At 35.0% G+C, this 20661-nt stretch overlaps 2 protein-coding genes across 5 annotated transcripts; both read left to right on the top strand.

The window, feature by feature from the left end:
• The first annotated feature begins 999 nt into the window (after positions 1-999).
• LOC110601983 lies at positions 1000-2525 on the top strand. The gene is made up of 3 exons (XM_021739414.1): positions 1000-1033; positions 1180-1554; positions 1678-2525. The coding sequence occupies exons 1-3, from the start codon at positions 1000-1002 to the stop codon at positions 2523-2525; spliced, it is 1257 nt and encodes a 418-aa protein (XP_021595106.1).
• Positions 2526-9741: 7216 nt separating this feature from the next.
• On the top strand, positions 9742-20302 carry LOC110601706 (polyadenylate-binding protein-interacting protein 9). 4 transcript variants are annotated; one of them, XR_006348705.1, is made up of 10 exons: positions 9742-10551; positions 11478-11588; positions 11704-11748; positions 14862-14934; positions 15035-15147; positions 15267-15326; positions 15495-15533; positions 15625-15693; positions 19834-19917; positions 20026-20080. XR_006348705.1 is itself a non-coding variant. In XM_021738951.2 (10 exons), the coding sequence occupies exons 1-10, from the start codon at positions 10252-10254 to the stop codon at positions 20081-20083; spliced, it is 930 nt and encodes a 309-aa protein (XP_021594643.1). In that variant the 5' UTR covers positions 9743-10251; the 3' UTR covers positions 20084-20302. The 4 variants fall into 4 exon arrangements, 2 of the variants coding, with proteins under 2 accessions (XP_021594643.1, XP_021594642.1); XM_021738951.2 differs by having other exon boundaries at positions 9743-10551; positions 19856-19917; positions 20026-20302; XR_006348704.1 differs by having other exon boundaries at positions 9744-10551; positions 15486-15533; positions 20026-20071.
• Positions 20303-20661: the final 359 nt, after the last annotated feature.

The following is a 20661-nucleotide window of genomic DNA, read 5'->3' as shown; positions in this document are numbered from 1 at the left end:
ACGACTTACAGTCTGGGCTAGGATTCCTTGCTTACCTATTGAATACTACAATGACGAGTTGCTTTTGAGAATTGGGAGCTTGCTAGGAAAACCTATTAAGGTGGACCGAAATACAAGTATGGTGAGTAGAGGACACTACGCCAGGATTTGCATTGAGATTAACATGGAAAAACCCTTAGTGGCCAAATTCAAGCTTCGCCGACGTGTTAGACCAGTGGAATATGAAGGGCTCCACCTGATGTGTTTCAGTTGCGGTAGATATGGCCATGAAGCCGAGAAGTGCCCGGCGAGGGGAGGCTCTAGCGGTGCTGGTAATCCTGCGGGGAAAGCCCATGGCAACGATCCGATTGATTTGGATAAGGACAAGGGAAGAGAAATCCCTAATAATCTGATGATTGTCAATGATTATGGGGATTGGATGCTTATCAAAAAAGATAAGAGGAATTTCAAAAAAGTCTATAACAAAGTCCTAGTTGACAAGGAGTCTTATAAGGAGAAATTTTCTGCTAAGGAAAAAGGGACAAAACCTTTGACGGACGTTCTAATCGATATGCTACTTTGGAGATTAATGAGCCAGTTCCTGTTGAGCCCATGAAACTACCCCATCTAATACTATTGATAAGGGGCTCATCCCGAGCTAGGCCATCCTCTAGTGGCCCGCAAACTAAAAGATCTACCAGTAAAAACCTAATGAGACCTCATGCTGGAGATACTAGGACAGATATTACTTCTACTCCTATCAATTCTTCTTTCGTTTTGAATAAAGTGGCTACTGTTCCTAAACCTAGAAGAGTTGCGAAGGAGACAGAACATGTCCTTGTTTTTTGAGGGAAGAAATATGCTTCGGTTTCTCGTACTGTTACCAACCGGGGTGTTTTTTCTAACCATGACAACACTCATGCAAATGGTAACCTAGACATTCCTAATGAGGAGAATCAATTTCCACATCCCTCTGCTCCTAATATTGACGAGAACCTGGAAACGAATGAGATTCAAGAGATGGACATTGTTCCGGAGACTCCACTTGAGGGGGGTAATGCTTTAGCCTCTCATCTGGGAGGAGAGATGGTCAATTGATGTCTTCGTGTCTTTGGTTTTGATTGGATTTTTTGCCAATGGGGTTTTCTTTTACCATTACTACTATTATTTTAATGATAGTTATTTCTTGGAACTGTCAAGGCGCCGCCTCCCCTACCTTTCAGAGGGCTTTCTTAGAATACAAGAGACTCTTTAAACCTGACATCTTCTGCAATATGGAGCCTAGGGTGAGTGGCACTCATGCAGATGCTATTTGTGGTAGGTTGGGTTTTGATAATTGGATTCGAGTTGAATCTCTAGGCTTTAGTGGCAGTATTTGGATTTTCTGGACTGAATATAACTTTAGCATTCAGTTTGTTGAATCTCATTCTCAGTTTGTTGCTTGTAAAGTTCTGCCTGGTGTTTCTTGGAACCTTTGCTTTATTTATGCTAGCCCCTATAGCCCATGCAGACGTATCTTGTGGACCGACTTGAAGCTTGACTCTGTTGATTTGAGTGATGAATGGATGGCTTTGGGTGATTTTAATTGTGTCCCTTTCTAATTTGAGCTTTAGGGATACAATACGTTTAATATTTTTGGAGCGAAACTTTTTTTGGATTAAATTTTTGATAATGGTTTGCTGGATATGGGTTTTGAAGACTCGGCTTTTACTTGGTCCAGGGGTCTGTCTTCTTATTCCCTCCAAAGGGCTTGGCTTGATAGAGCCCTCTGCTCCCCTAATTGGCAATTTCGTTTTCCACATGCTTATGTTACTCATCCTGACAAATTTCATTCGGATCATTATCCTCTGGTGGTTTCTTTGAACATACATGTGCACCGTATGGAGGGTCCTTTTCATTTTCAGCTTGCATGGATGAACCATGCAAATTTGGGGATGATTGTTGGTAATGCTTTAAATTCTTTTACTGACATTCTCGATTCTATTAAGAATTTGGCTTTGGATTTATGCCTTTGGAATCGAAATTCTTTTGGTAATATCTTCAGCAGAAAGAAACGTATTTTGGCTCGGATTGCTGGAATTCAGAAAACTCTCTCTACTGGTGGTCCGCAACATTTATTAAAATTGGAACTCAAACTAAAAAAGCAGTTGGAGGATATTCTAGAACAAGAAGAACTCTTTTGGTTCCAAAAATCCAAGGAAGATTGGATTGTTTCTGGAGATCGGAATACTCGGTATTACCACCTTTTTGCTTTGATTCGTAATAAGAAATCTCTGGTCACTCGGCTAACGGATGATATGGGTAATTGGATTGAGGATTATGTTCAGCTCCAGGCTCTTGTGAGAGACTTTTACTATAATCTTTATACTCTTGATAGAGCTTCAGAGTTAAATAGGGTCAGGTTGGGCCTTCTTACAAGACTCAACGGCACACATAATCTCATTCTTAATGAGGATTTTTCTAGGGATGAGGTTACTGTTGCTCTTAAGTCAATGGCACCTTTTAAAGCTCCTGGTAAAGACGGTTTCCAGGCCAGGTTTTTTTAGAAATTGTGGAGTTTCATTGGGATACAGGTTAGTGACTTTGTCCTTAGTATCTTGAAGGATGTCCCTCTGCCTCGGAATTAAATGATACCTTATTGGTGTTGATTCCCAAAGTTTCCAATCCTGAGAAACCATCACAATTTCGCCCGATTAGTTTATGTAATGTCCTTTATAAACTAATCACGAAAGTGATGGTCTGTAACGACCCCAAAAGGACCGTCACCGGCGCTAGGATTCAGGTCGGCTTAAGGCCGCCAGAACCCGTAGCAAGCCTGCTATACTCTCTGTGTACCTGTAACCTCATACATGATCATACATTTTCAGTGAAAATAAAACTCTTTTCTGAACCAAGGCTTAACCTGTGCATGCACTATCTCTGTACTCTGTACTCATGTACTCTGTACTCTGTATTCCTGACTAGAGCTTGCTCTAGATGGGTAACTCATACCTGTTAAGCCTGGTTTTCACATACAGGAAAACATATAACATATACAGATCATGTACAAAACATACATCACTAGGTCTAGGTCAAGCAACAACTATTACATCTCTTTAATATTACATGTCCACTCTAAGCTATTACAAATTGCTTTACTCTTCCGGTAATCTGCTGGACTGTCCCTGTACACTGTACACTGAACCTGCAAAACTGGGGTTAAGGGAGTGGGATGAGCTCTATAGCCCAGTGAGTAGAACAGTAAACATCTCAGTAAAATATGATCTCATGGAATGCGCCATATCACAGACAAGCCACATCAAGAGTAAACCTGTCACCACATAGTCCCAGTAACTCTGTGCCAGGGCGTAGAATCGAGCACCTGGTCTTCCTGTCATATATGTATATGTGTATATAACACCTGTAAACTTACCATTGCCAGGGCGTAGTCAAAGGCTCCTGGACTTTACTATATACCTGCCAGGGCGTAGTCAAAGGCTCCTGGTCTTTGCTATACGTGCCAGGGCGTAGTCAAAGGCTCCTGGTCTTCCTGTCTGTGACTATTGGATCATTCAGCATTTACTCACATCATCAAATAACAATGCAATGCAACATATTCGTGAAGACTAATGCACTCAACCTATAACAGAAACATGATGCATGAGATATGCTAAAAGCAGTTTGTGATTCAATTAAAAGTCATAAGTTTAGTTCCACTCACCTCTGGCTCTGGACTGACTGACTCTGCAGGTTCTGAATCTCTGGAGCAGTACTCACTGCTGCTCTCTCTGGTTCCTCTGGTCTGTACCTATACAGATGGACTCAAATGAGGGACCAAACTAACTTATCAATACTTCTATTAAACTCCCCAAGAATCCCCTGAAACTCACTTAACTAGCCATGCAAAGCATGCAAAAGAAAAGCTGGACAGAACACTTTCGGCGGCAGGTTCGGCGGCCGAATGTCCTCTCCAGAGACGAAACTCAAGCACCTTCGGCGGCCGAATCTCAAGCTTCGGCGGCCGAACCCTTTCGGGGGCAAGTTTCGGGGGCCAAAACATACTCCAGAGACGAAAGTCTCTAACCTTCGGCGGCACCTTCGGCGGCCGAAGTCCCCAAACAGAGCCGAACATGCACAACTCGCGGGGGCAAGCTATGGCAGCCTAAGCCACCATGCAAGAGGTTCGGCGGCCGAATGAACTTTCGGCTGCCGAACCTGAGTTCCTCCAGAACTCAGCTTCAACGGCAAACCATCTTCTCCTTCCCCTCAAGCTCTCAAAACATGCAGCTCTCATCTACTCAACACACATATACTCATGTATATGATCACAGGGGTCCAAAACTATCTAATAACCCCAAACAACAAAACAAACATAACATATACACATAAACATGTATACATGCATAAAACATCAAAACAACCATTAAAAACCTAAGCATGCATCTCCTTCCTCAAATCCCCCTAAAACCTTCAGAAAACATATTCAAGAACATCACTTACCTCCTGTCGTAAGAAGCTACACACTCTGACCAAGGGAAACGGGTCACCTCCTCTCACACTCTCAAACTCTCTCAAACTCACGTATGTTTCTCTCAACTCTCAATACCTTTGCAAGCACCTCAAACTGCTGTGAGAACAACCAAAAACATGTACAGATGAGTCATAAGAGACGTGGTCATTCCATGGCAAGAATCTGAGGCCAACACTTGTCAAAACAAACATGACTCAGCTCACTAGCCAACTCATCGTCGGCTGCCCAATCACAGGCAAGACCATGCAACCTTCGGAGGCCGAACTTCCCTTCGGAAGCCAAACACTTTCGGCGGCCGAACTTACTTTCGGCGGCCGAACTTGGCTCACCTGCCTTAGGTCATTTCAACTCAAACACTCACTTCCCTTAGCCTAAAACATCTCATCAAACACAGCACTTAAGACCATATAACACACTTCGACATCCTGGATTCCACTGGTAAACAGGAATGCCGACGCCGGACTCAAGCCGGGTATTACATGGTCAATCGTCTTAAGCTTGTTCTGCCATATTTGATTGGTCCCAAGTAATCCAGTTTTGTTCCTGGAAGGCAAATTATTGACAATGTTGTGGTATTTCAGGAAACTATCCATTCTATGAAGACAACTAAAAGATCTACAGGTTACATGGCTTTGAAAAATTGACCTTGAAAAGGCTTATGACCGTCTCAACTGGGAGTTTATTGGGTGGGTCCTTAAGGAATATGGTTTCTTAGATTCTTATATTTAAAATATTTTAAAATGTGTCACCTCTGCCTCCATGTCTGTTTTGTGGAATGGCTCTAGATCAGATAAGTTTTTTCCTTCCAGGGGTATTCGGCAAGGTGATGGGTTGTCCCCGTACTTGTTTGTCATGTGTATTGAATATTTAGCTTGTCTTATCCAACAAACTGTTCGGGAGGGGTCTTCAAAGTCGATTCCTCTATCTAGGTAGGGCCTTCTTATCTCTCATTTGATGTTCGCCGATGACATGGTTTTGTTCGCTGAAGCAAGTTTGGAGCAGCTTCAACATATTATGGCTATTTTGGAAGTTTTCTCGGCTGTTTCGGGGCAGAAGGTTAATATTACAAAGTCTAGCCTTTATGTCTCTCCCAACGTATTTGCCTCTTTGGCTACTTCTCTGGCTAGCTTTTGCGATTTCACTTTAACGAAGGATTTGGGGAGTTATTTGGGGGTTTCCATTATGCATGAACGTATTAATAAGGGCACTTTCCGCTATATTCTTGACAGCATGAAAAAAAAGACTTGAAGGTTGGAGGGCTAAAACCTTATCCATGGCGGGTTGTATTACTTTGGTGAAATATGTGCTTGCATATATACCCTATACAATGTAACTTGCTACCGATTTCGCTTTGCAAGGAAATGGAACAAGTGTGTAGAGACTTCATTTGGCAAGGTAGTAATCAATCCCCTAAAGTTCACTTAGTTGCTTGGGATATTTTAAAATGTCCTAGAGATCATGGGGCTTGGGGATTCGTGACTTTTCTACTATGAATAAAGCTTTTTTGGGAAAATTGGCTTGGCGGGCTATGGAGAATGATGATTGCCTTTGGACTAAGTGTTTCATTAAAAAATACTTACAGGGAAGATCCCAATGGACCCCTAATGCTGCAGCCTTCTCATTTCATATCTGGAAAGCCTTTTGCAAAGGTTATGGGAGTATTAAGGATGGTCTTATGGTGGATGTTAGAAATGGATCATCTACGAATTTTTGGTTCGATTCCTGGCTTTCCATAGGGCCTCTTGCCCAATTTGCTTTGATTCCCATTGATGACTCGATGGCTACTGTTAGTGTGCGGCATTTTTGGTCTCCATTAATGGGTTGAAATTGTGATGTTTTGAAAGATTTACTTCCGGATAATATTTTGCAATTTATTCAGTCGATTTGCTTTTCTAATGTTGTTGCAAATACTGACTCATTGTCGTGGAAGTGGAGTTTTAAGGGCAATTTTACTGTTTGCTCAGTTTATAATAATCTCCATGGAAACAATATTGGTCATGAAAACCCTCTATGGAAGATGATTTGGACACTTAAAGTCCCTCAAAGTGTATCTATTTTTCTTTGGCAGGTTGCCCACAAGAAGATTATGACAAATATGAAAAGAATTAGAAGGGGTTTCACCTCTCAAGGTATTTGTCCTATATGTAATCTTGGCCAAGAGAATATCTTCCACTTATTTAGGGACTGTAGAGATGCAAATAATTTTTGGATTAGTATTGATGCCTCTAGTTTCTATCCCCATTTTTTCACCATTGTTAACTCTACTGAATGGATTTTTGTTAATTTAAAGTCTAACTACACCCAAATGGATGGACAACAATGGAACATTATTTTTCCTTTGGGACTCTGATACTTATGGAAAAGAAGAAATAAGGTGATATTTGAGAGTCCTGCGCAGAACCCGCCTATGTCCAAACATTTTATTTTACAGTAGGCTCTTGAGAATACTGAAGCTTGGAAACGTGCTTCAAGAGTGGGCCATACTATTTCTAGATCGTCCACCACCTTCATTTCTTAGTCCCCTCCTGAAATGTGATGAATTGCTATAAATACAGATGGTGCAGCTAAGGGTTGTCCAGGACTTGCGGGTTGTGCTGGGGTTTTTAGAGATAGTAATGGTGATTGGATTCTTGGCTATCAATATGTCTTGGGTACTTGTATAACAATTGAAGCTGAGCTTTGGGGCATTCTTCTGGGCCTTCGGACAGCGTGGGATAGAGGATGAAAATTTGTGCAGGTTCAAACTGATTCAAGGGTGGCCATGCAATTAATGGAGAAAAGCTTAAATGGAGCAGGCCGGGTTAGGAATCTAGTTTATGAGATTACAACTTTGGTGGGTTATGCATGGGAAGTTTATTTCAAGAATATCTTTCGCGAGGCTAATTATGTGGCGGATTACTTAGCGAAATTGTCAGTTGGAGGCTCTCTTGGGATACAAATTATCGAAACGCCTTCTGTGGAGACTCGTTACTATTTGCAAGCTGATGCTGTTGGGGTTTTGTGACTTCGTGACTTTGCTTAAGGGCTTAATATCTTCTTACTATGTAAAAAAATAAAAATAAAAATAAAAATAAAAAAAATAAAAAAAAATTCAAATAAAATAAAATTATATTAAATTAATATTCATAAACTTTTATTAGCCATTAAATTTTTTATTAGTAATTAATAATGTATTTAATTTGCATAAATTATAATAAAATATTTATTAATTTAATTAAATTATTTTTTTTTAAAGCAAAACTACTGATTGTATTAATAAAATTTCATCAAACATAGAGGAATATCATCCCAAATAGATAGACGATTATACATGATAAATTCTCTAGCCAAAATATAAGCAGTTAGAGCAGTATTCATCTAACAGAAATATCAGTTTTAAAATCTAACAAAAATTTATAATCATTCAAAATCAAATTCTTGTATAAGATAATTTGGCAAAAATGCTACTCAAGTACCTGTTTAAACACGTGCATAAGATAATTTAGCAAAACTACTCCTCCTTCTTTCTCATCTCCCGAGCATAAATCATTAAAATCTCTCGAACAAAACCACGAAAGAGATATTCTATGAGATAAAACTTGAATAAAATTTCAAGACTGATGTCGTCGTTGCGATTCCGGAAATCCATAATAACTAGTAAACCTCCATTGAACATTACCTTCCGAAACAACCGAATTAATAAAATTTGAAAAAAAGCCAACCACAGAAATAGATCCATGACTCTTCCACATTAACGAAATGCCTCATCCCAATCCTTGTCTATTAACTGAGAAGTAACCATCAAAATGTAAAAAAATTACGAAAAAATTTCATACGAGAACTAAAAATTTTTGTTTCCATAAAAAATAAAATATCTACCTTATAATTAGAAACCAAATCTTTCAATACAATAACTGTTCGATGATTGCCGCAATAAATCTGCCAAAAAAATTTGTATATTCTGAAAATTGATTGGATTGTATGTGAGAAACATTTCCACTATACAGAAATTATAAGTGACGATCAGAATATCTCTGAATCTCTCAATAGGGATAACAATATTTTTTTTTTCATCAATGCAAATCGTTTTCCGTTAGAAGGTTAAAAAAGAAGTTAGGTTTAAGGAAGAGAAAAAAACGAGAGTATCGAGTCACAAACGGACCACAGAGGAAAACTTGAAAATAGAATGATTAAACTACTATCTATTTCTCATAAATACTCAAATCCAATAATTATTTTTCCATTAATATATCACCAAAAAAAAATTCATAATTAAATGAGAGAAAGAAAAATGAGAAGATTGATAAATATAAGAAAAAACTGTTATGTTTAAAAGTTGCAAAATAAAAATATAAAAAAGCGGAGATAAAATAAATAAAAAAAGATTGTGTTTAACAAAAATTAAAGTAAAATTGTAAGAAAATAATATTTTTATTTTTTTCAAAATAAAAGACAATATTAGATAAGGTGTTTTTTTTAAAATAAAATATAAATAAGAATGAATATATAAAATATTACTTAAAAAATTATAATAATTGATTTGTTATATAATAATATAATTCTAGGAAATTTTATATTTTACTTTAATTTATTAAAAGTGAGTGTAGTTTTCGTAAATCAGTTATATTACAGATAATATATAACAAAAAAATTTCAAAAATATAAACATAATACTTTTTATAATTTTTTAAATTAAAATCTATGACGTTGGTGTTTTTATTTTATAAAATTTATAAAATTAATATACACCATTTTCTCAAAGTAATTATTTTTAATAAAGTTATTAAATTAATAAAAATAGTGATATTTTTTAGATAGTAATATGTTTGTATAAATAATAAAAATTTATTTTATTTATTTATTTAGTTAGTTAGTTAGAGTAACAGGAATCTACATAATTGAATTTAAGAGTTTTAGTTCAACTTTAATGTGATTACTGCTATAAATTTTATTTTTAATTAATTTAATATAATTATTTTTATTATATAATCGGTTCTTTTTAATAATATTTTATCTATTTTGAACGTTATTCTGAATTTCTGAGTTAAAAAAATAAGAATTTATTCAATAAAAACAAATATTATTTTACATTAATTTATAGTATAAAATACAAAATTGATCTAAAAATTTATTTTATTTTCATAATCAAATAAATTTATTTTATTCTAAATCAATTACCAGTAAAAACTTCGAAAATTATCGTCTAAAGTAATTAACCAAAAGTATAAATTCCGACTTTGATGCCCGCTTTCATCTCTCTCTCTCTCTGGCGGACTCAGAGAGGACAAAAATTAGAAAAAAAAAAAAAAAAAAGAACGCACAACAGAACAAAGACAAAGTCCCAAAATCCAACTGTTCTTCTTCTTCTCTCTCCCACTCTAAAAATCCTCCGCACTCAAAACCCTAGCTTTCTCCCCCAATTTTCATTTTTCCGATTTTATTTTCCAACAACAATAATAATAATAATTAATAATCAGTTCTTTTATTTATTTCTCATTTTTTAAAATTTTTTTTCTGTTGATTCCATTTCTTGTTTTAATTTTTATTCCATTATTATTTTCTGTTATCATCATCTCTTTAATGGATCTCTATTTATAGCTCTGCAATTCTGTGCAATTTCAATCTGTTTTTCTCCTTTTCCTGCATCTCTTGACGAGAAAACTAAAAAAGAAAAGAGTTTGTTTGTTCTTGAATTCTTTTTTCTCTGTTCAGCTGTCGATTTCAAATAAACAAAATTTTATATTCTATTTAAAGTTTTTCTATTTTGCGATTCTGATTCTCTCATGGCTGCGGTTGCTGAGATCACTGGTGAGCCTGCAGCGGCTGCCGATACTAACAATAACAATAATAATACCAACGCCATCACCACCAAGAATTTGGATTCCGATGCGAAGACAAAATCGGAATCCGAATTCAATGTTTACAAGCTTGTGGATATGTTCACAAAATTGAATCCTTTGGCAAAGGAATTTTTCCCTTCTTCTTACAATAACGATAATAAGACCCGAGACAATCTTCATCTCACTGATTTTGCTGAGCCCAATAAGCAATCGGCCAATGACAATTTCCCTACTAATCAAAGGGTACTGTTCTGTTGCTGATCATCTGCATTGTGATATATAATTTTCCTTTGAAATGTCTCTATAGTTTTCCTGCCTCAATTCCTTTAGTTTTAATTTTGACTCGTGGATTTGATGTCTCTTTCTCTCTTTTGGTTACTTTATTCGTGTATGAACTGATGGGTTGTTCGGCTCCTTCCCTTTTTTTTTTTTTGGGAAATTCTAGTTAAAAATGTAATCAAACTGCACATTTCAGCCGCGACTTTAAATGGGTTTTTGAGGTTTAATGTCTATATATATATTCCCTTTATGTTATTGATTGATCGATACAGTTTTACACTTGTATTGTGAAATTGGTAACAGTTTTATTTTAGTATTTTGATGTATCTGAAATGCCATGGTGATGGGTTTTCTAATTGCCACTTATTCATTTATTTATTTGAAAATAAGGAAAAGGAAAAGAAAAAATGCATATCCGTATGGTTTCTGTTTTTTTGATGATTTTACAGTGTAATTTATTTTAAACTAGAATTTGCTCTACCATAGCTATTTCCGGGAATATCAATTTTCAGCCTTTGTTCCAGTCCTCTCCTCCTCCATTCACGACGATTTATATTTCTCTTTATTGTTGATATGCATTTGTTGGTTTTCTTTTTGGGATTGATGTTAGGGATTTGGTCTATATTTTGCAGTTGTTATCCAATGATTAATATTAACTGAGCAGTTGAAACTCGTAACTAATGGGAGATTTATTTCCTTTTCGGTCCTTGCAATTTTTTTTAGAGCTTCTAATTCTAACAATGTAAATATTTATACATTGACATATATAACAATTTCATTGATATTTGTTTTTTCAGAAAGAATTTTGTTCTTCATCATCAGTGTGTTATAGACTTGTGTTTCTTTTTTTCCTGGCCTCAATTGGTGAATTTTATGTTTGCACTTTTCAGAGAAGAAACAACTATAACCAGGGGAAGAGGAGGTTGAATGGGAGAGCTTATAGAGCACAACGGGAGGATAGTGTTAGACGAACAGTATATGTTTCTGACATTGATCAGCATGTGCGTTTCTATTTTACATCGATATTATGTCAACTTGATTTTTGCCTGTATAAAAATATTGTTTGTTGTCTGAATTCAAGAAATTGCTCATGTAAAGTATTTCCGTTTTGTTTAGGTAACTGAAGAGAGGCTTGCTGGCTTGTTCAGTAGTTGCGGACAAGTAAGTTGCAAAACTCTACTTTCTCTCTCTGCATCTCGTGTGTGCACATGTTGCATTGGTTGTATTTCAATATTCTAGCCCATGGACTTCATATGTTCTCCAGTGCTATGTGGTGATGGTTTTATTTTTCATTGGAAAGAACTTTTTTTCTAGAAAGGAGTAGACTGTCTTTTGTTCCTTAGTTACATCAGTTCAATATTAGAGGTGAGAACTTATATTGGCCAAATATGCTTATGTTGTAGTCTTTTGACATTTCCAAGTCTCGTGATGTCTCTAACTTTCTTTTCATGCATTTTTATCTTTACATTCTTGGATGTTCAAAATGTTTTTCTGCTCCTTTTATCAAATTAATGTCCTAGTGGAGAAGGAAGTAGACATACTGCAACTCTTGGAGTTGGTTCCTATATTTCACCTTTTAGAGTTCAGTCTATTTTTCTATTAATCAGAATTTTGTTGAATTTGAACACCGTTACTTATGTTTCAGACATTCTGTTATTCCTTGGACGTACTGTTGAATCCAAATGTGCACCAACAGATATCTGTTAGGTGATTGTGAATTTTGCCTTGAGGATCACTTAAGCACTTTTCACTCCATCATCATCCATTTCATCTTCCAGCTGTTCTAACGTTATATTTACTGTTCTTTTATAGTTCAGTGTCAGGATCACTTCTATAGATTGGTTATTTAATTAGATACCTGTTCACTTCTGTGTATTTCTTTTTATATGTCGAACGTTTAAATATCTAGTCATTTATTTAATGTGGAAGGCATGGTTCAAAAGTTTCAAGGAAGTAATAGGCGTTGTGTATGCAACAATTAAATATCTAGTTATGTATTTAGTGTTGAAGGCATGCTTCAGAAGTTTCAAATAAATAACAAGTATTGTGAATGGATTCTTTTTATCAATATCTAGCAAAGTTAAAATTTAAAGCAATGCATCAATAAAGCTTTTAGAATGCAAACTTAACAATTTGTTTTCAAGATCAGCAGGAATTCAAGTATATTGCATTTTGAGTATCAATTTGTGATTTTTTAAATGTTCGTGGAATGCATCATGGAGATATATATTTTTCAAGGACACGGAAAACCAGTCACTGGCATATAATTTTTTAGGGCTTTGCAAAATGAATTCAGCTTCCATCAATGGGTTTGATACTTGAAGATATTCAAAGCCAATGGGTGCAAAAAATCTAAGTAGGTGCTACATAGTGGTGGAGTATGTTTCGTTAGGCCTGTGGAATTTACTATGTTTTAGCTTTATCGTGCTCAATTTCAAATCATTAAATTCATCATCCGTGGTTGCTTTTGTGATTTCCTAAATTGGGGCCTACTTCTAGTTTATCATGTGGTTGACTTGAGGATTCTTAGATCTCCCTCTCTCACTTGTCATCTCTGTTTGGTAATGACTTTGATGGAAATCAATCTAGAGATGCAGTAATATTGTGGTGTTATGAAAATTAAAATATTCAGTTCCTGCTTATTCTAGTTTATTTTATGGTCCCTGTACTGGTTGGAAATAGATTTGTGCCTTGATGTTATCGACATTGTTGTATCTACTTTTTTTCCTCCAGGCTATTTATGTTCTCAGCTTGAAATTACTACTTTGACCTCCTGTTACAAAGTGTTTGTAGTGTGTCAAAGAGGTTGTGAAACTGTTTGCCCTTTCTGCTTGACATATGATCTTGGTACGGTGTGTTTACTGTTTTAGAGGCTGTAATAGGTTTTACCACACACGTGTTTGCAGAAATATAGGAAAAAAGATTGCAGTTTTCATAATGTTGTATTATCAGTTTGTATAGATATACTAGCTATTCTTCTCTAAAAAAAGAATTCAAGGTAATTTATTCTGATTGCAAGTTTTGATGCATGGAAAATACTATATTATATTCCATTGTTGCTTAAAAGTGGTTTCTGTCTTCATTCTTCCACCTGCTCACGCTTCCCTTCTTTCGTTAATGAATCTTCTATTTCGTTTGGCATCGTGGTATGGGAGGTTATATTGATTCAGTTCACTAGCTTATATATCTCAAACAAAATGTAACACTAAACTCCAAAATACAACAGTAATAAATTAATTCTTTCTCTGTCTCTTTTCAAGTTAAATGTCTTGTCTTGCAAAGCTGGAAATTTGAGTTTATCATAGCTTAGAGTAATGAAGATATGTATAATGAAGGTTGGAAATTGGGAATAACTTTCAAGAAAAGCCTCCAATCAGCAGTATATGAGAACATGGATGAATGGGAGGTTGGAAATTGGAATAGTTTTTAACTCTTTCAAGAAGTTTGACGCTACCCTTACATGCAGCTGATCGGATTTGTTTGATTTAATTTAAAATTTAAAAAATAGGTAGTAGATAAATATGAAGGTTTTAGATAAAAGAAATCTATTCTAACTGAATAACTTTGTGAATAAAGGTCTAGAGGTTTAGGCTAACTAATAACTTAAACCACTTACTAATTTCCTATTTAAATAGAATAAGTAAATCAAGGTGCAAAAATTTTGGATTGTCAAAAGATTTTGGATTGTCATTTTTCAAGTTTTGATACTTGAACATACCATGTGATTTGGAATGCTGTCTGAGGGGTAGGTAACTCTGGTTCAGACATGAATGATGAATCAATAATGAAACTAGACATTTTTGGAGCTGTGGGAAAAAATTAAACTATACTTTTGAAGGACTTATGATTTTGACAGGCGAGGGAAAGAGAAGCAATCACTCAAGGCATGCATGATTCCTAATCGGATGAAATTCTCATATAAATCACATGTCTAAAGAAATAGCTTATTAACTGAAAGAAAATAACTAAATTGAAAAGTGTTTATCTAGATTATAGACTATTTCTTGTGCTATTAGGTTAGCACTACTGTATGAGAAAGAATTATTGACAAAATAAAAAGAATTCCTAGATAGGGAGAGTCTGAATAGAAATTTAATCACACTCATTTTTAATACAATAAATTTGAGGAAAAATCTTATTAAATTGAGTGCATATTAAATCCTAAATCTTGTATACTTGGTTGCATTGCCTTTGCCTTTTTCTTTTGAATTACTTACTTTTCTGCATGAACTTGTTATGGATATCTAACTGGTAATTTTAACTTCAACTGAAAGGTTGTTGATTGCCGAGTATGTGGAGATCCACATTCAGTTCTCCGTTTTGCATTTGTTGAGTTTGCTGATGAGCGTGAGTTAGAATTGCTGCCTGAGAGTATTTCGCTCATTTTGCTTTCGCAAATAATTGTCATTATTCATATCTTACACCTGATATTGGAATTTATCAACAGAAGGTGCTAGAGCAGCTTTAAACCTCGGTGGGACAATGCTGGGTTACTATCCAGTTAGAGTCTTACCTTCAAAAACTGCCATCCTTCCAGTGAATCCTACATTTCTCCCTAGGGTATGGATAACTCTTTGGCCTTTTCTAGTTGTGTTAGTTTCTGCCATTTTACCATCTTACCAAGTACATAAGATTGCATGCCACAGAGATGGCTCTCTGATGATTTTAACTGAATGCAGTCAGAAGATGAGCGAGAGATGTGTACCAGGACAGTATACTGTACAAATATTGATAAAAAGGTAAATCCCCACGTATATAGTGATGAACTCTAGGAGTACTCTTCTTTGCCATTTTTGGTTCACTGTTTGGCTTCATTTTTGCCATTGTGCTATATGTGTCTTACTGATTCTAACTTATTCCTTCAGACTTTTAAATTTCCAGCTAATGATAAATTGCAGGTTTCGCAGGCTGAAGTGAAAAATTTCTTTGAATCGACATGTGGTGAGGTGAGGACAGAACCAAAAGATATCCCCTCTCCACCCAAAAAAGAGTTGGCTGTCAAAAATTTTTGAATGCCCTTTTACTTGCTATTCATAGGTTACTCGCCTGAGGCTTTTGGGGGATCAGGTCCATTCAAGTCGTATAGCTTTTGTTGAATTTGCCAGGGTGAGTACATGTTACAGCATTAAGTTGGTGTAAATTCTAAGAGCTGCATTGTGTTTGGAACTTCTCTATGCTTCATTTTCCTTGAGTTCTAATATGTCTTTGTCCATTCGTTCGTACTTGCATCTGGTATTGATATATTATTACACATCACTATTATTGCCGTAACAGCATAACCTGTTATTGCATCTTAAATAGGTTTTGAAGTGTAACAAATAGGTTTTGAAGTGTAACATAAGTTTCTCCTCTCGTGTGTGTGTGTGTGTGTGTTTGCATTGAATTGTAGCTTCCTTGATATATCTGTATTTGGCATTAACGAACATCATATATTCTTGCATATCTTCTTCATGGAGGGGGTACAGAGGTTTTCGAAGGTCTATTGATGACGTTTGTAGTGGTAATTATGATGATGTGGTTGTAATGTCTAGTGTTGATGCTAAATAACAAAAATGTTTATGATAATTAAAGAGGAATCATTTTATCATTAAGTGTGTGTTTGGTACAAGGTTAATAAGAAAACATAAATAAAACTATATTAATATCTAGTATTATATTTTTTAATAATAAATAATAAAATTATTATTTATAGATAATTAATTTTAAAAACATATCAAATTATTAATTATATTTTTTCCACATTTTTTATGTGGGCAACTTGAAAAAAAATACTATTTATAAATATGCAAATTATTAGCTCTGTAGTTTGCATGAACAGTGTTTTGGGACAATTTTAAGAAATCAATGTTATCTGAATAGAGTTTGATGCAAAGGAATTCAGGTGTAACATCGTATTGAAATTTAATTGTGAAATTTGAAGAAGAATGATAAAATTCTGTGGATCACCCTTGAAAATTGTTTGGTGTTATTCTAAGTTTCCTTAGCATCATGACTAGGGTAGAATTCCAAAGACAGTCCAATGAACCAGAGTTGTTTATTCTTTGCAACTTTTCTTGATTAATTCTCTAAAATGAAGCACTCATTCAGGGATGTATCGAGTCAAGATAACTCTACAGTTACAGTTACTTGAACTCCTAGTTCAGTGGAACTCTAGTCTAGGATAAAGTATATATTTGAAGACTGAAAAGACGCCTGAAATATTGACCCCCCATTTTTCCAGTTTCAGAAAAACAGGAAATTACATATTTACTCCTTGAGCGTTTGGAGTTGTGTGTATTTATGGGGCTGCAACATTTAAAAATCTCATGAGCATAGATAAGGAAATCTTTAAGACAAATTTATATAACTATTCACCTTTATCTTCTTATCTCTCCAATTGACCACACTTCATTGCAAGCATAGCACAACAGTGTAAATTGGGAAGACAAGTTTATCCTGCAATAAGTCTTCAATCATGATCCTTAGTAACATACAATGGGTTCCTAATTAAATGCCTTGTATCATTGCAAAATGCAAGCACAGTACAACGCTATGATTTACCTCATTTCTTGCATGCTAATATGAAGTTATGAACCCAAGAGCATTGAATCAGGCTAAATAGCAGTAGATACAAAACTGTCAGTTCTATTATAATTTGCAAACCAAATTGCAGTTTTTACTTTTGACATATTTGTGTTACCCTACTTTGCATTTTGCATAATTTTTTTCTTGTTGTATTTTTCAATGATTGTTGTGTGTATATATACCCAACTTCGCTAACTTTTAGCTGATACACTGCATTGCCCTTAAAACTAGTCATACTTAAAGCTCATGTCCACAAGGCACAAGCACTCCTAGATTGTGACTTATCCCTTGAACTAGAAATTCAACATTTTTAGGCTATGCTATATTCTGTGTTTCTCACATGTGCTCCATCTAGATTGAACCTAATGCTTTATTGTCCATAAATCAAATTGAATCCTGTTTGGTTCCAGCTTCCAGAATCCAGGTCATCTCCAGGCTTGTTATCATTTTCTGATTCTCATCTGGTTTTGCCTTAAATTTTGTTACTGCTTGTGGTGTTTGAAATGAGATGTTACCTTTTAGAACCACTGGGAAATTTAGGTGTTGTTCTTTTTTGTGGATGGTTTTGCAAGATGAGAAGTATAGTTTAGCATAGATTTGGTTATCTATTATATTCTTTTATGTGGGGCTAATGGACATGTTTAGGTTACGAAGGAGAGAGGGAAATGAAGAGTGGGACGTAGGAAAGGAGGAAAAAAATGTTATTAATTTGGTTTTTGTTGTTCTAATAAATAATAAAATATGATGTTATTATCCAATTTTTAGCAACTGGATAACATGAAACGTATTTCTAATTAGGCTAAAAATGGTAAAATGAAAAGAGTTGAATAAAATTGCTAGTGTATGCAAAGATTTGGAAAAAAGTAAATGCAATAGTTTTTCTTCCTTAGTCTTGGTCCTCTTAGAAAATACTGTGATGGATTTTGAGAGCCATCATTAATAACATATTGCTTATGGATTTTGAGAGTCATCGTTAATAACATATTGTTTTAGAGTTTTCTGAAGTGTTTGCATTGAACAGTTGTTTAGTTTAATGTTTTAATTTTGTGTTATTTTTCCTAATGGTTAAATAGTCGACTTTGGACTTATGATTATAATATGATAAATTTGGTTCAAAATTCAATACCTATCATGAATATTAGGTCTTAATTTTAAATTTTCCTTGCAATTTTTCTTTTTTTTTTGGATGCTTCACCTCGTTTAGGTTTGTATTCACACCTGAACCATGTGCCTAGGCTTCAGCGCCTCTTAGCTCCTTATTGTACTTTATGTCCTGAACTAGAACTGCTCTACATTGAAAAGATTGTTGCTTTGTCAAATAGTTCATATAGTAGGTTAAGTAAAACCAATGGGTCAAAAGGCATCATTGGTGAAGAAAGTATTAGTTATTGGATAAGCTACAGTTGAGAAATCTGTATGATGTCTATGGAGGAGTGAGCTTGTTGCACATTATTCTTTTGGAAGGATACAAAGAAGGACTATCATTATTGCAAGGGCTGGAGATTTTGTGGTAGGAACTTTGACTCTCAATTTTGAATAAAGAATTTCGCAAGAATTTAATCCAATTGATTTCTTTTCTATTAATTTTCTTATATGGAATGGTAAAAAATTTCATTTTAAAAGGAATTGAAATCATGATGATTTTGTGAGAATTTATTTGTATTTGTTCTTATAAAATGAATCATTCCAAATAAGGATGACAGACCGAAGCTCCATTTACTGTGGTGCTTTTGGTGTATTTGATTCTGTTTTTCATTATGAGCAACTTGGTTATGAATAGTTCCCACAGCCAAATGATGCATTTATATGAAATAAATGGGAGGTATGGTCCTCCATTATCAATGAATGAGATTCTCTTATTTGCCAGGATTGGGAATAAATGGTCTTTTGTGGGCAACATGTACCTTTTAAAGTTTGGCCAAATGGCTTTTTAAATTTATAGCAAAATTTGTTAATAGTTGGGGATGTCAACAGGTACCATAGTACTCATTCCACCAGGATATATCTCATTGTAACCTTGCATTTTATGTCTTCTTGATTTCTTCCACTATTTTCAAATGACATTGAAATTTAAAAGATGTTGGACTAATTGTCATGAGTTTGGCTAACTGTTAAATTGGTAGATTAATTTTCTTTAGAGGGGGGTGAGATATTTGTTTATTTTGATCATGGATAGGGCAATGTCAGATAAAAAGCCTGTTGAGACGTGTAGAGAACATTGAAATCCATGTTTCAAAACTTTGAATGTTCATGGAGAGAGTGATATATCGGCAGCTCGAAGAATTTTTGAGGCACCAATTGTATGTTGTATTCTCCTGTTCATGTCAGTCTGCAGAGGAGTTGGGAAATTTATTGGCATGGTTTTCTACCAAGAAACGGTTCAAGACCTTTCAAAATAGGGAAGGCTAGTAGGTTTTGTTGGAATAAAGTAGTTTGTATTTTGAGAAAAGGAAAGACAAGGTGACAGGAAATAATGAAAATAATAATTTCTTCAAAATTTATATGTCGTCTTATATCCTATATGATCAATAAATATTGTGCGGTCAAATTTTATCATTTGCAGTAGTAATCATTGTATGTTCATCATTTAACTTTGACGGGCAAGCCATATTATAATTACTGTAACATGCTATTTCTTTTGTTTTTTTCCAAATAAAAACATCATGCAAATGTTTGATGCAGATCCATTTGGTTTTGTGAACAGGCAGAAAGTGCCATTATTGCATTGAATTGCAGTGGAATGGTCTTGGGAAGCCAACCCATCAGGTATGGTCTTTTGAAGTAAAACGTCTTTGTCTTTTTGGTTCTCTTTTGGCTTGAAATAAGAAATGTCATTGTAATTATTCAAAAAGAAAAGATTTTCTTCCTTTTTAGGGTAAGTCCATCAAAGACACCTGTGAGGCCTCGGGTTACTCGCCCAACATTGCATTAATTAATCTTCATGGTTTCAATTCCGTGGATGGAATTTTGGTGATATTCCCAGTTGAGAGGAACTCCATTGAGTTGATGGGGTGGTGAAACTTTCTTTTGTTTCAGTGTTTTCCATGTTTTCCGCCGGAACAGTGACTTTTTATTTGTGAGCGAAACATATTGTAAACCTGCTTTAAATTGAAGTTTTTATACAAGACTGCCTCAGTGTCGATTACTTTTACCTGTGTCCTGTTCAATGTTTTGGAAATGCGACCTATTGGCTGCAATAATGACTGAAAAATCGAGCAGGTTTGTGTAAAATACAACTACTATTTAGTTAATTTATGAAATAGTGGAATTTGCAGGAATAATCTTGACTTGTTGAAGTTGTAAAGGGGTTGATTGAGTCTCTTTGTATTGAATTTGGAGCCTTCCGGATTAAACTAAATGTACTTACCATTGAGCTGAGCATGTGAGTGCATCGATCAGTCCATAACGTACTAGGAAATTAGTTGCACATTGTTGATCATCAGAATTATTACTTGCGAGGATTTTAGCATGAATGAATGTCTGATATGCACATTCTTATTAAATGGTGAC

The sequence above is a fragment of the Manihot esculenta genome, chromosome 15, assembly GCF_001659605.2.
Source record: "Manihot esculenta cultivar AM560-2 chromosome 15, M.esculenta_v8, whole genome shotgun sequence".
Classification (NCBI taxonomy): domain Eukaryota; kingdom Viridiplantae; phylum Streptophyta; class Magnoliopsida; order Malpighiales; family Euphorbiaceae; genus Manihot; species Manihot esculenta.
Note: the sequence above shows the minus strand (reverse complement) of the source record. Positions and strands in the feature narration are given on the sequence as shown.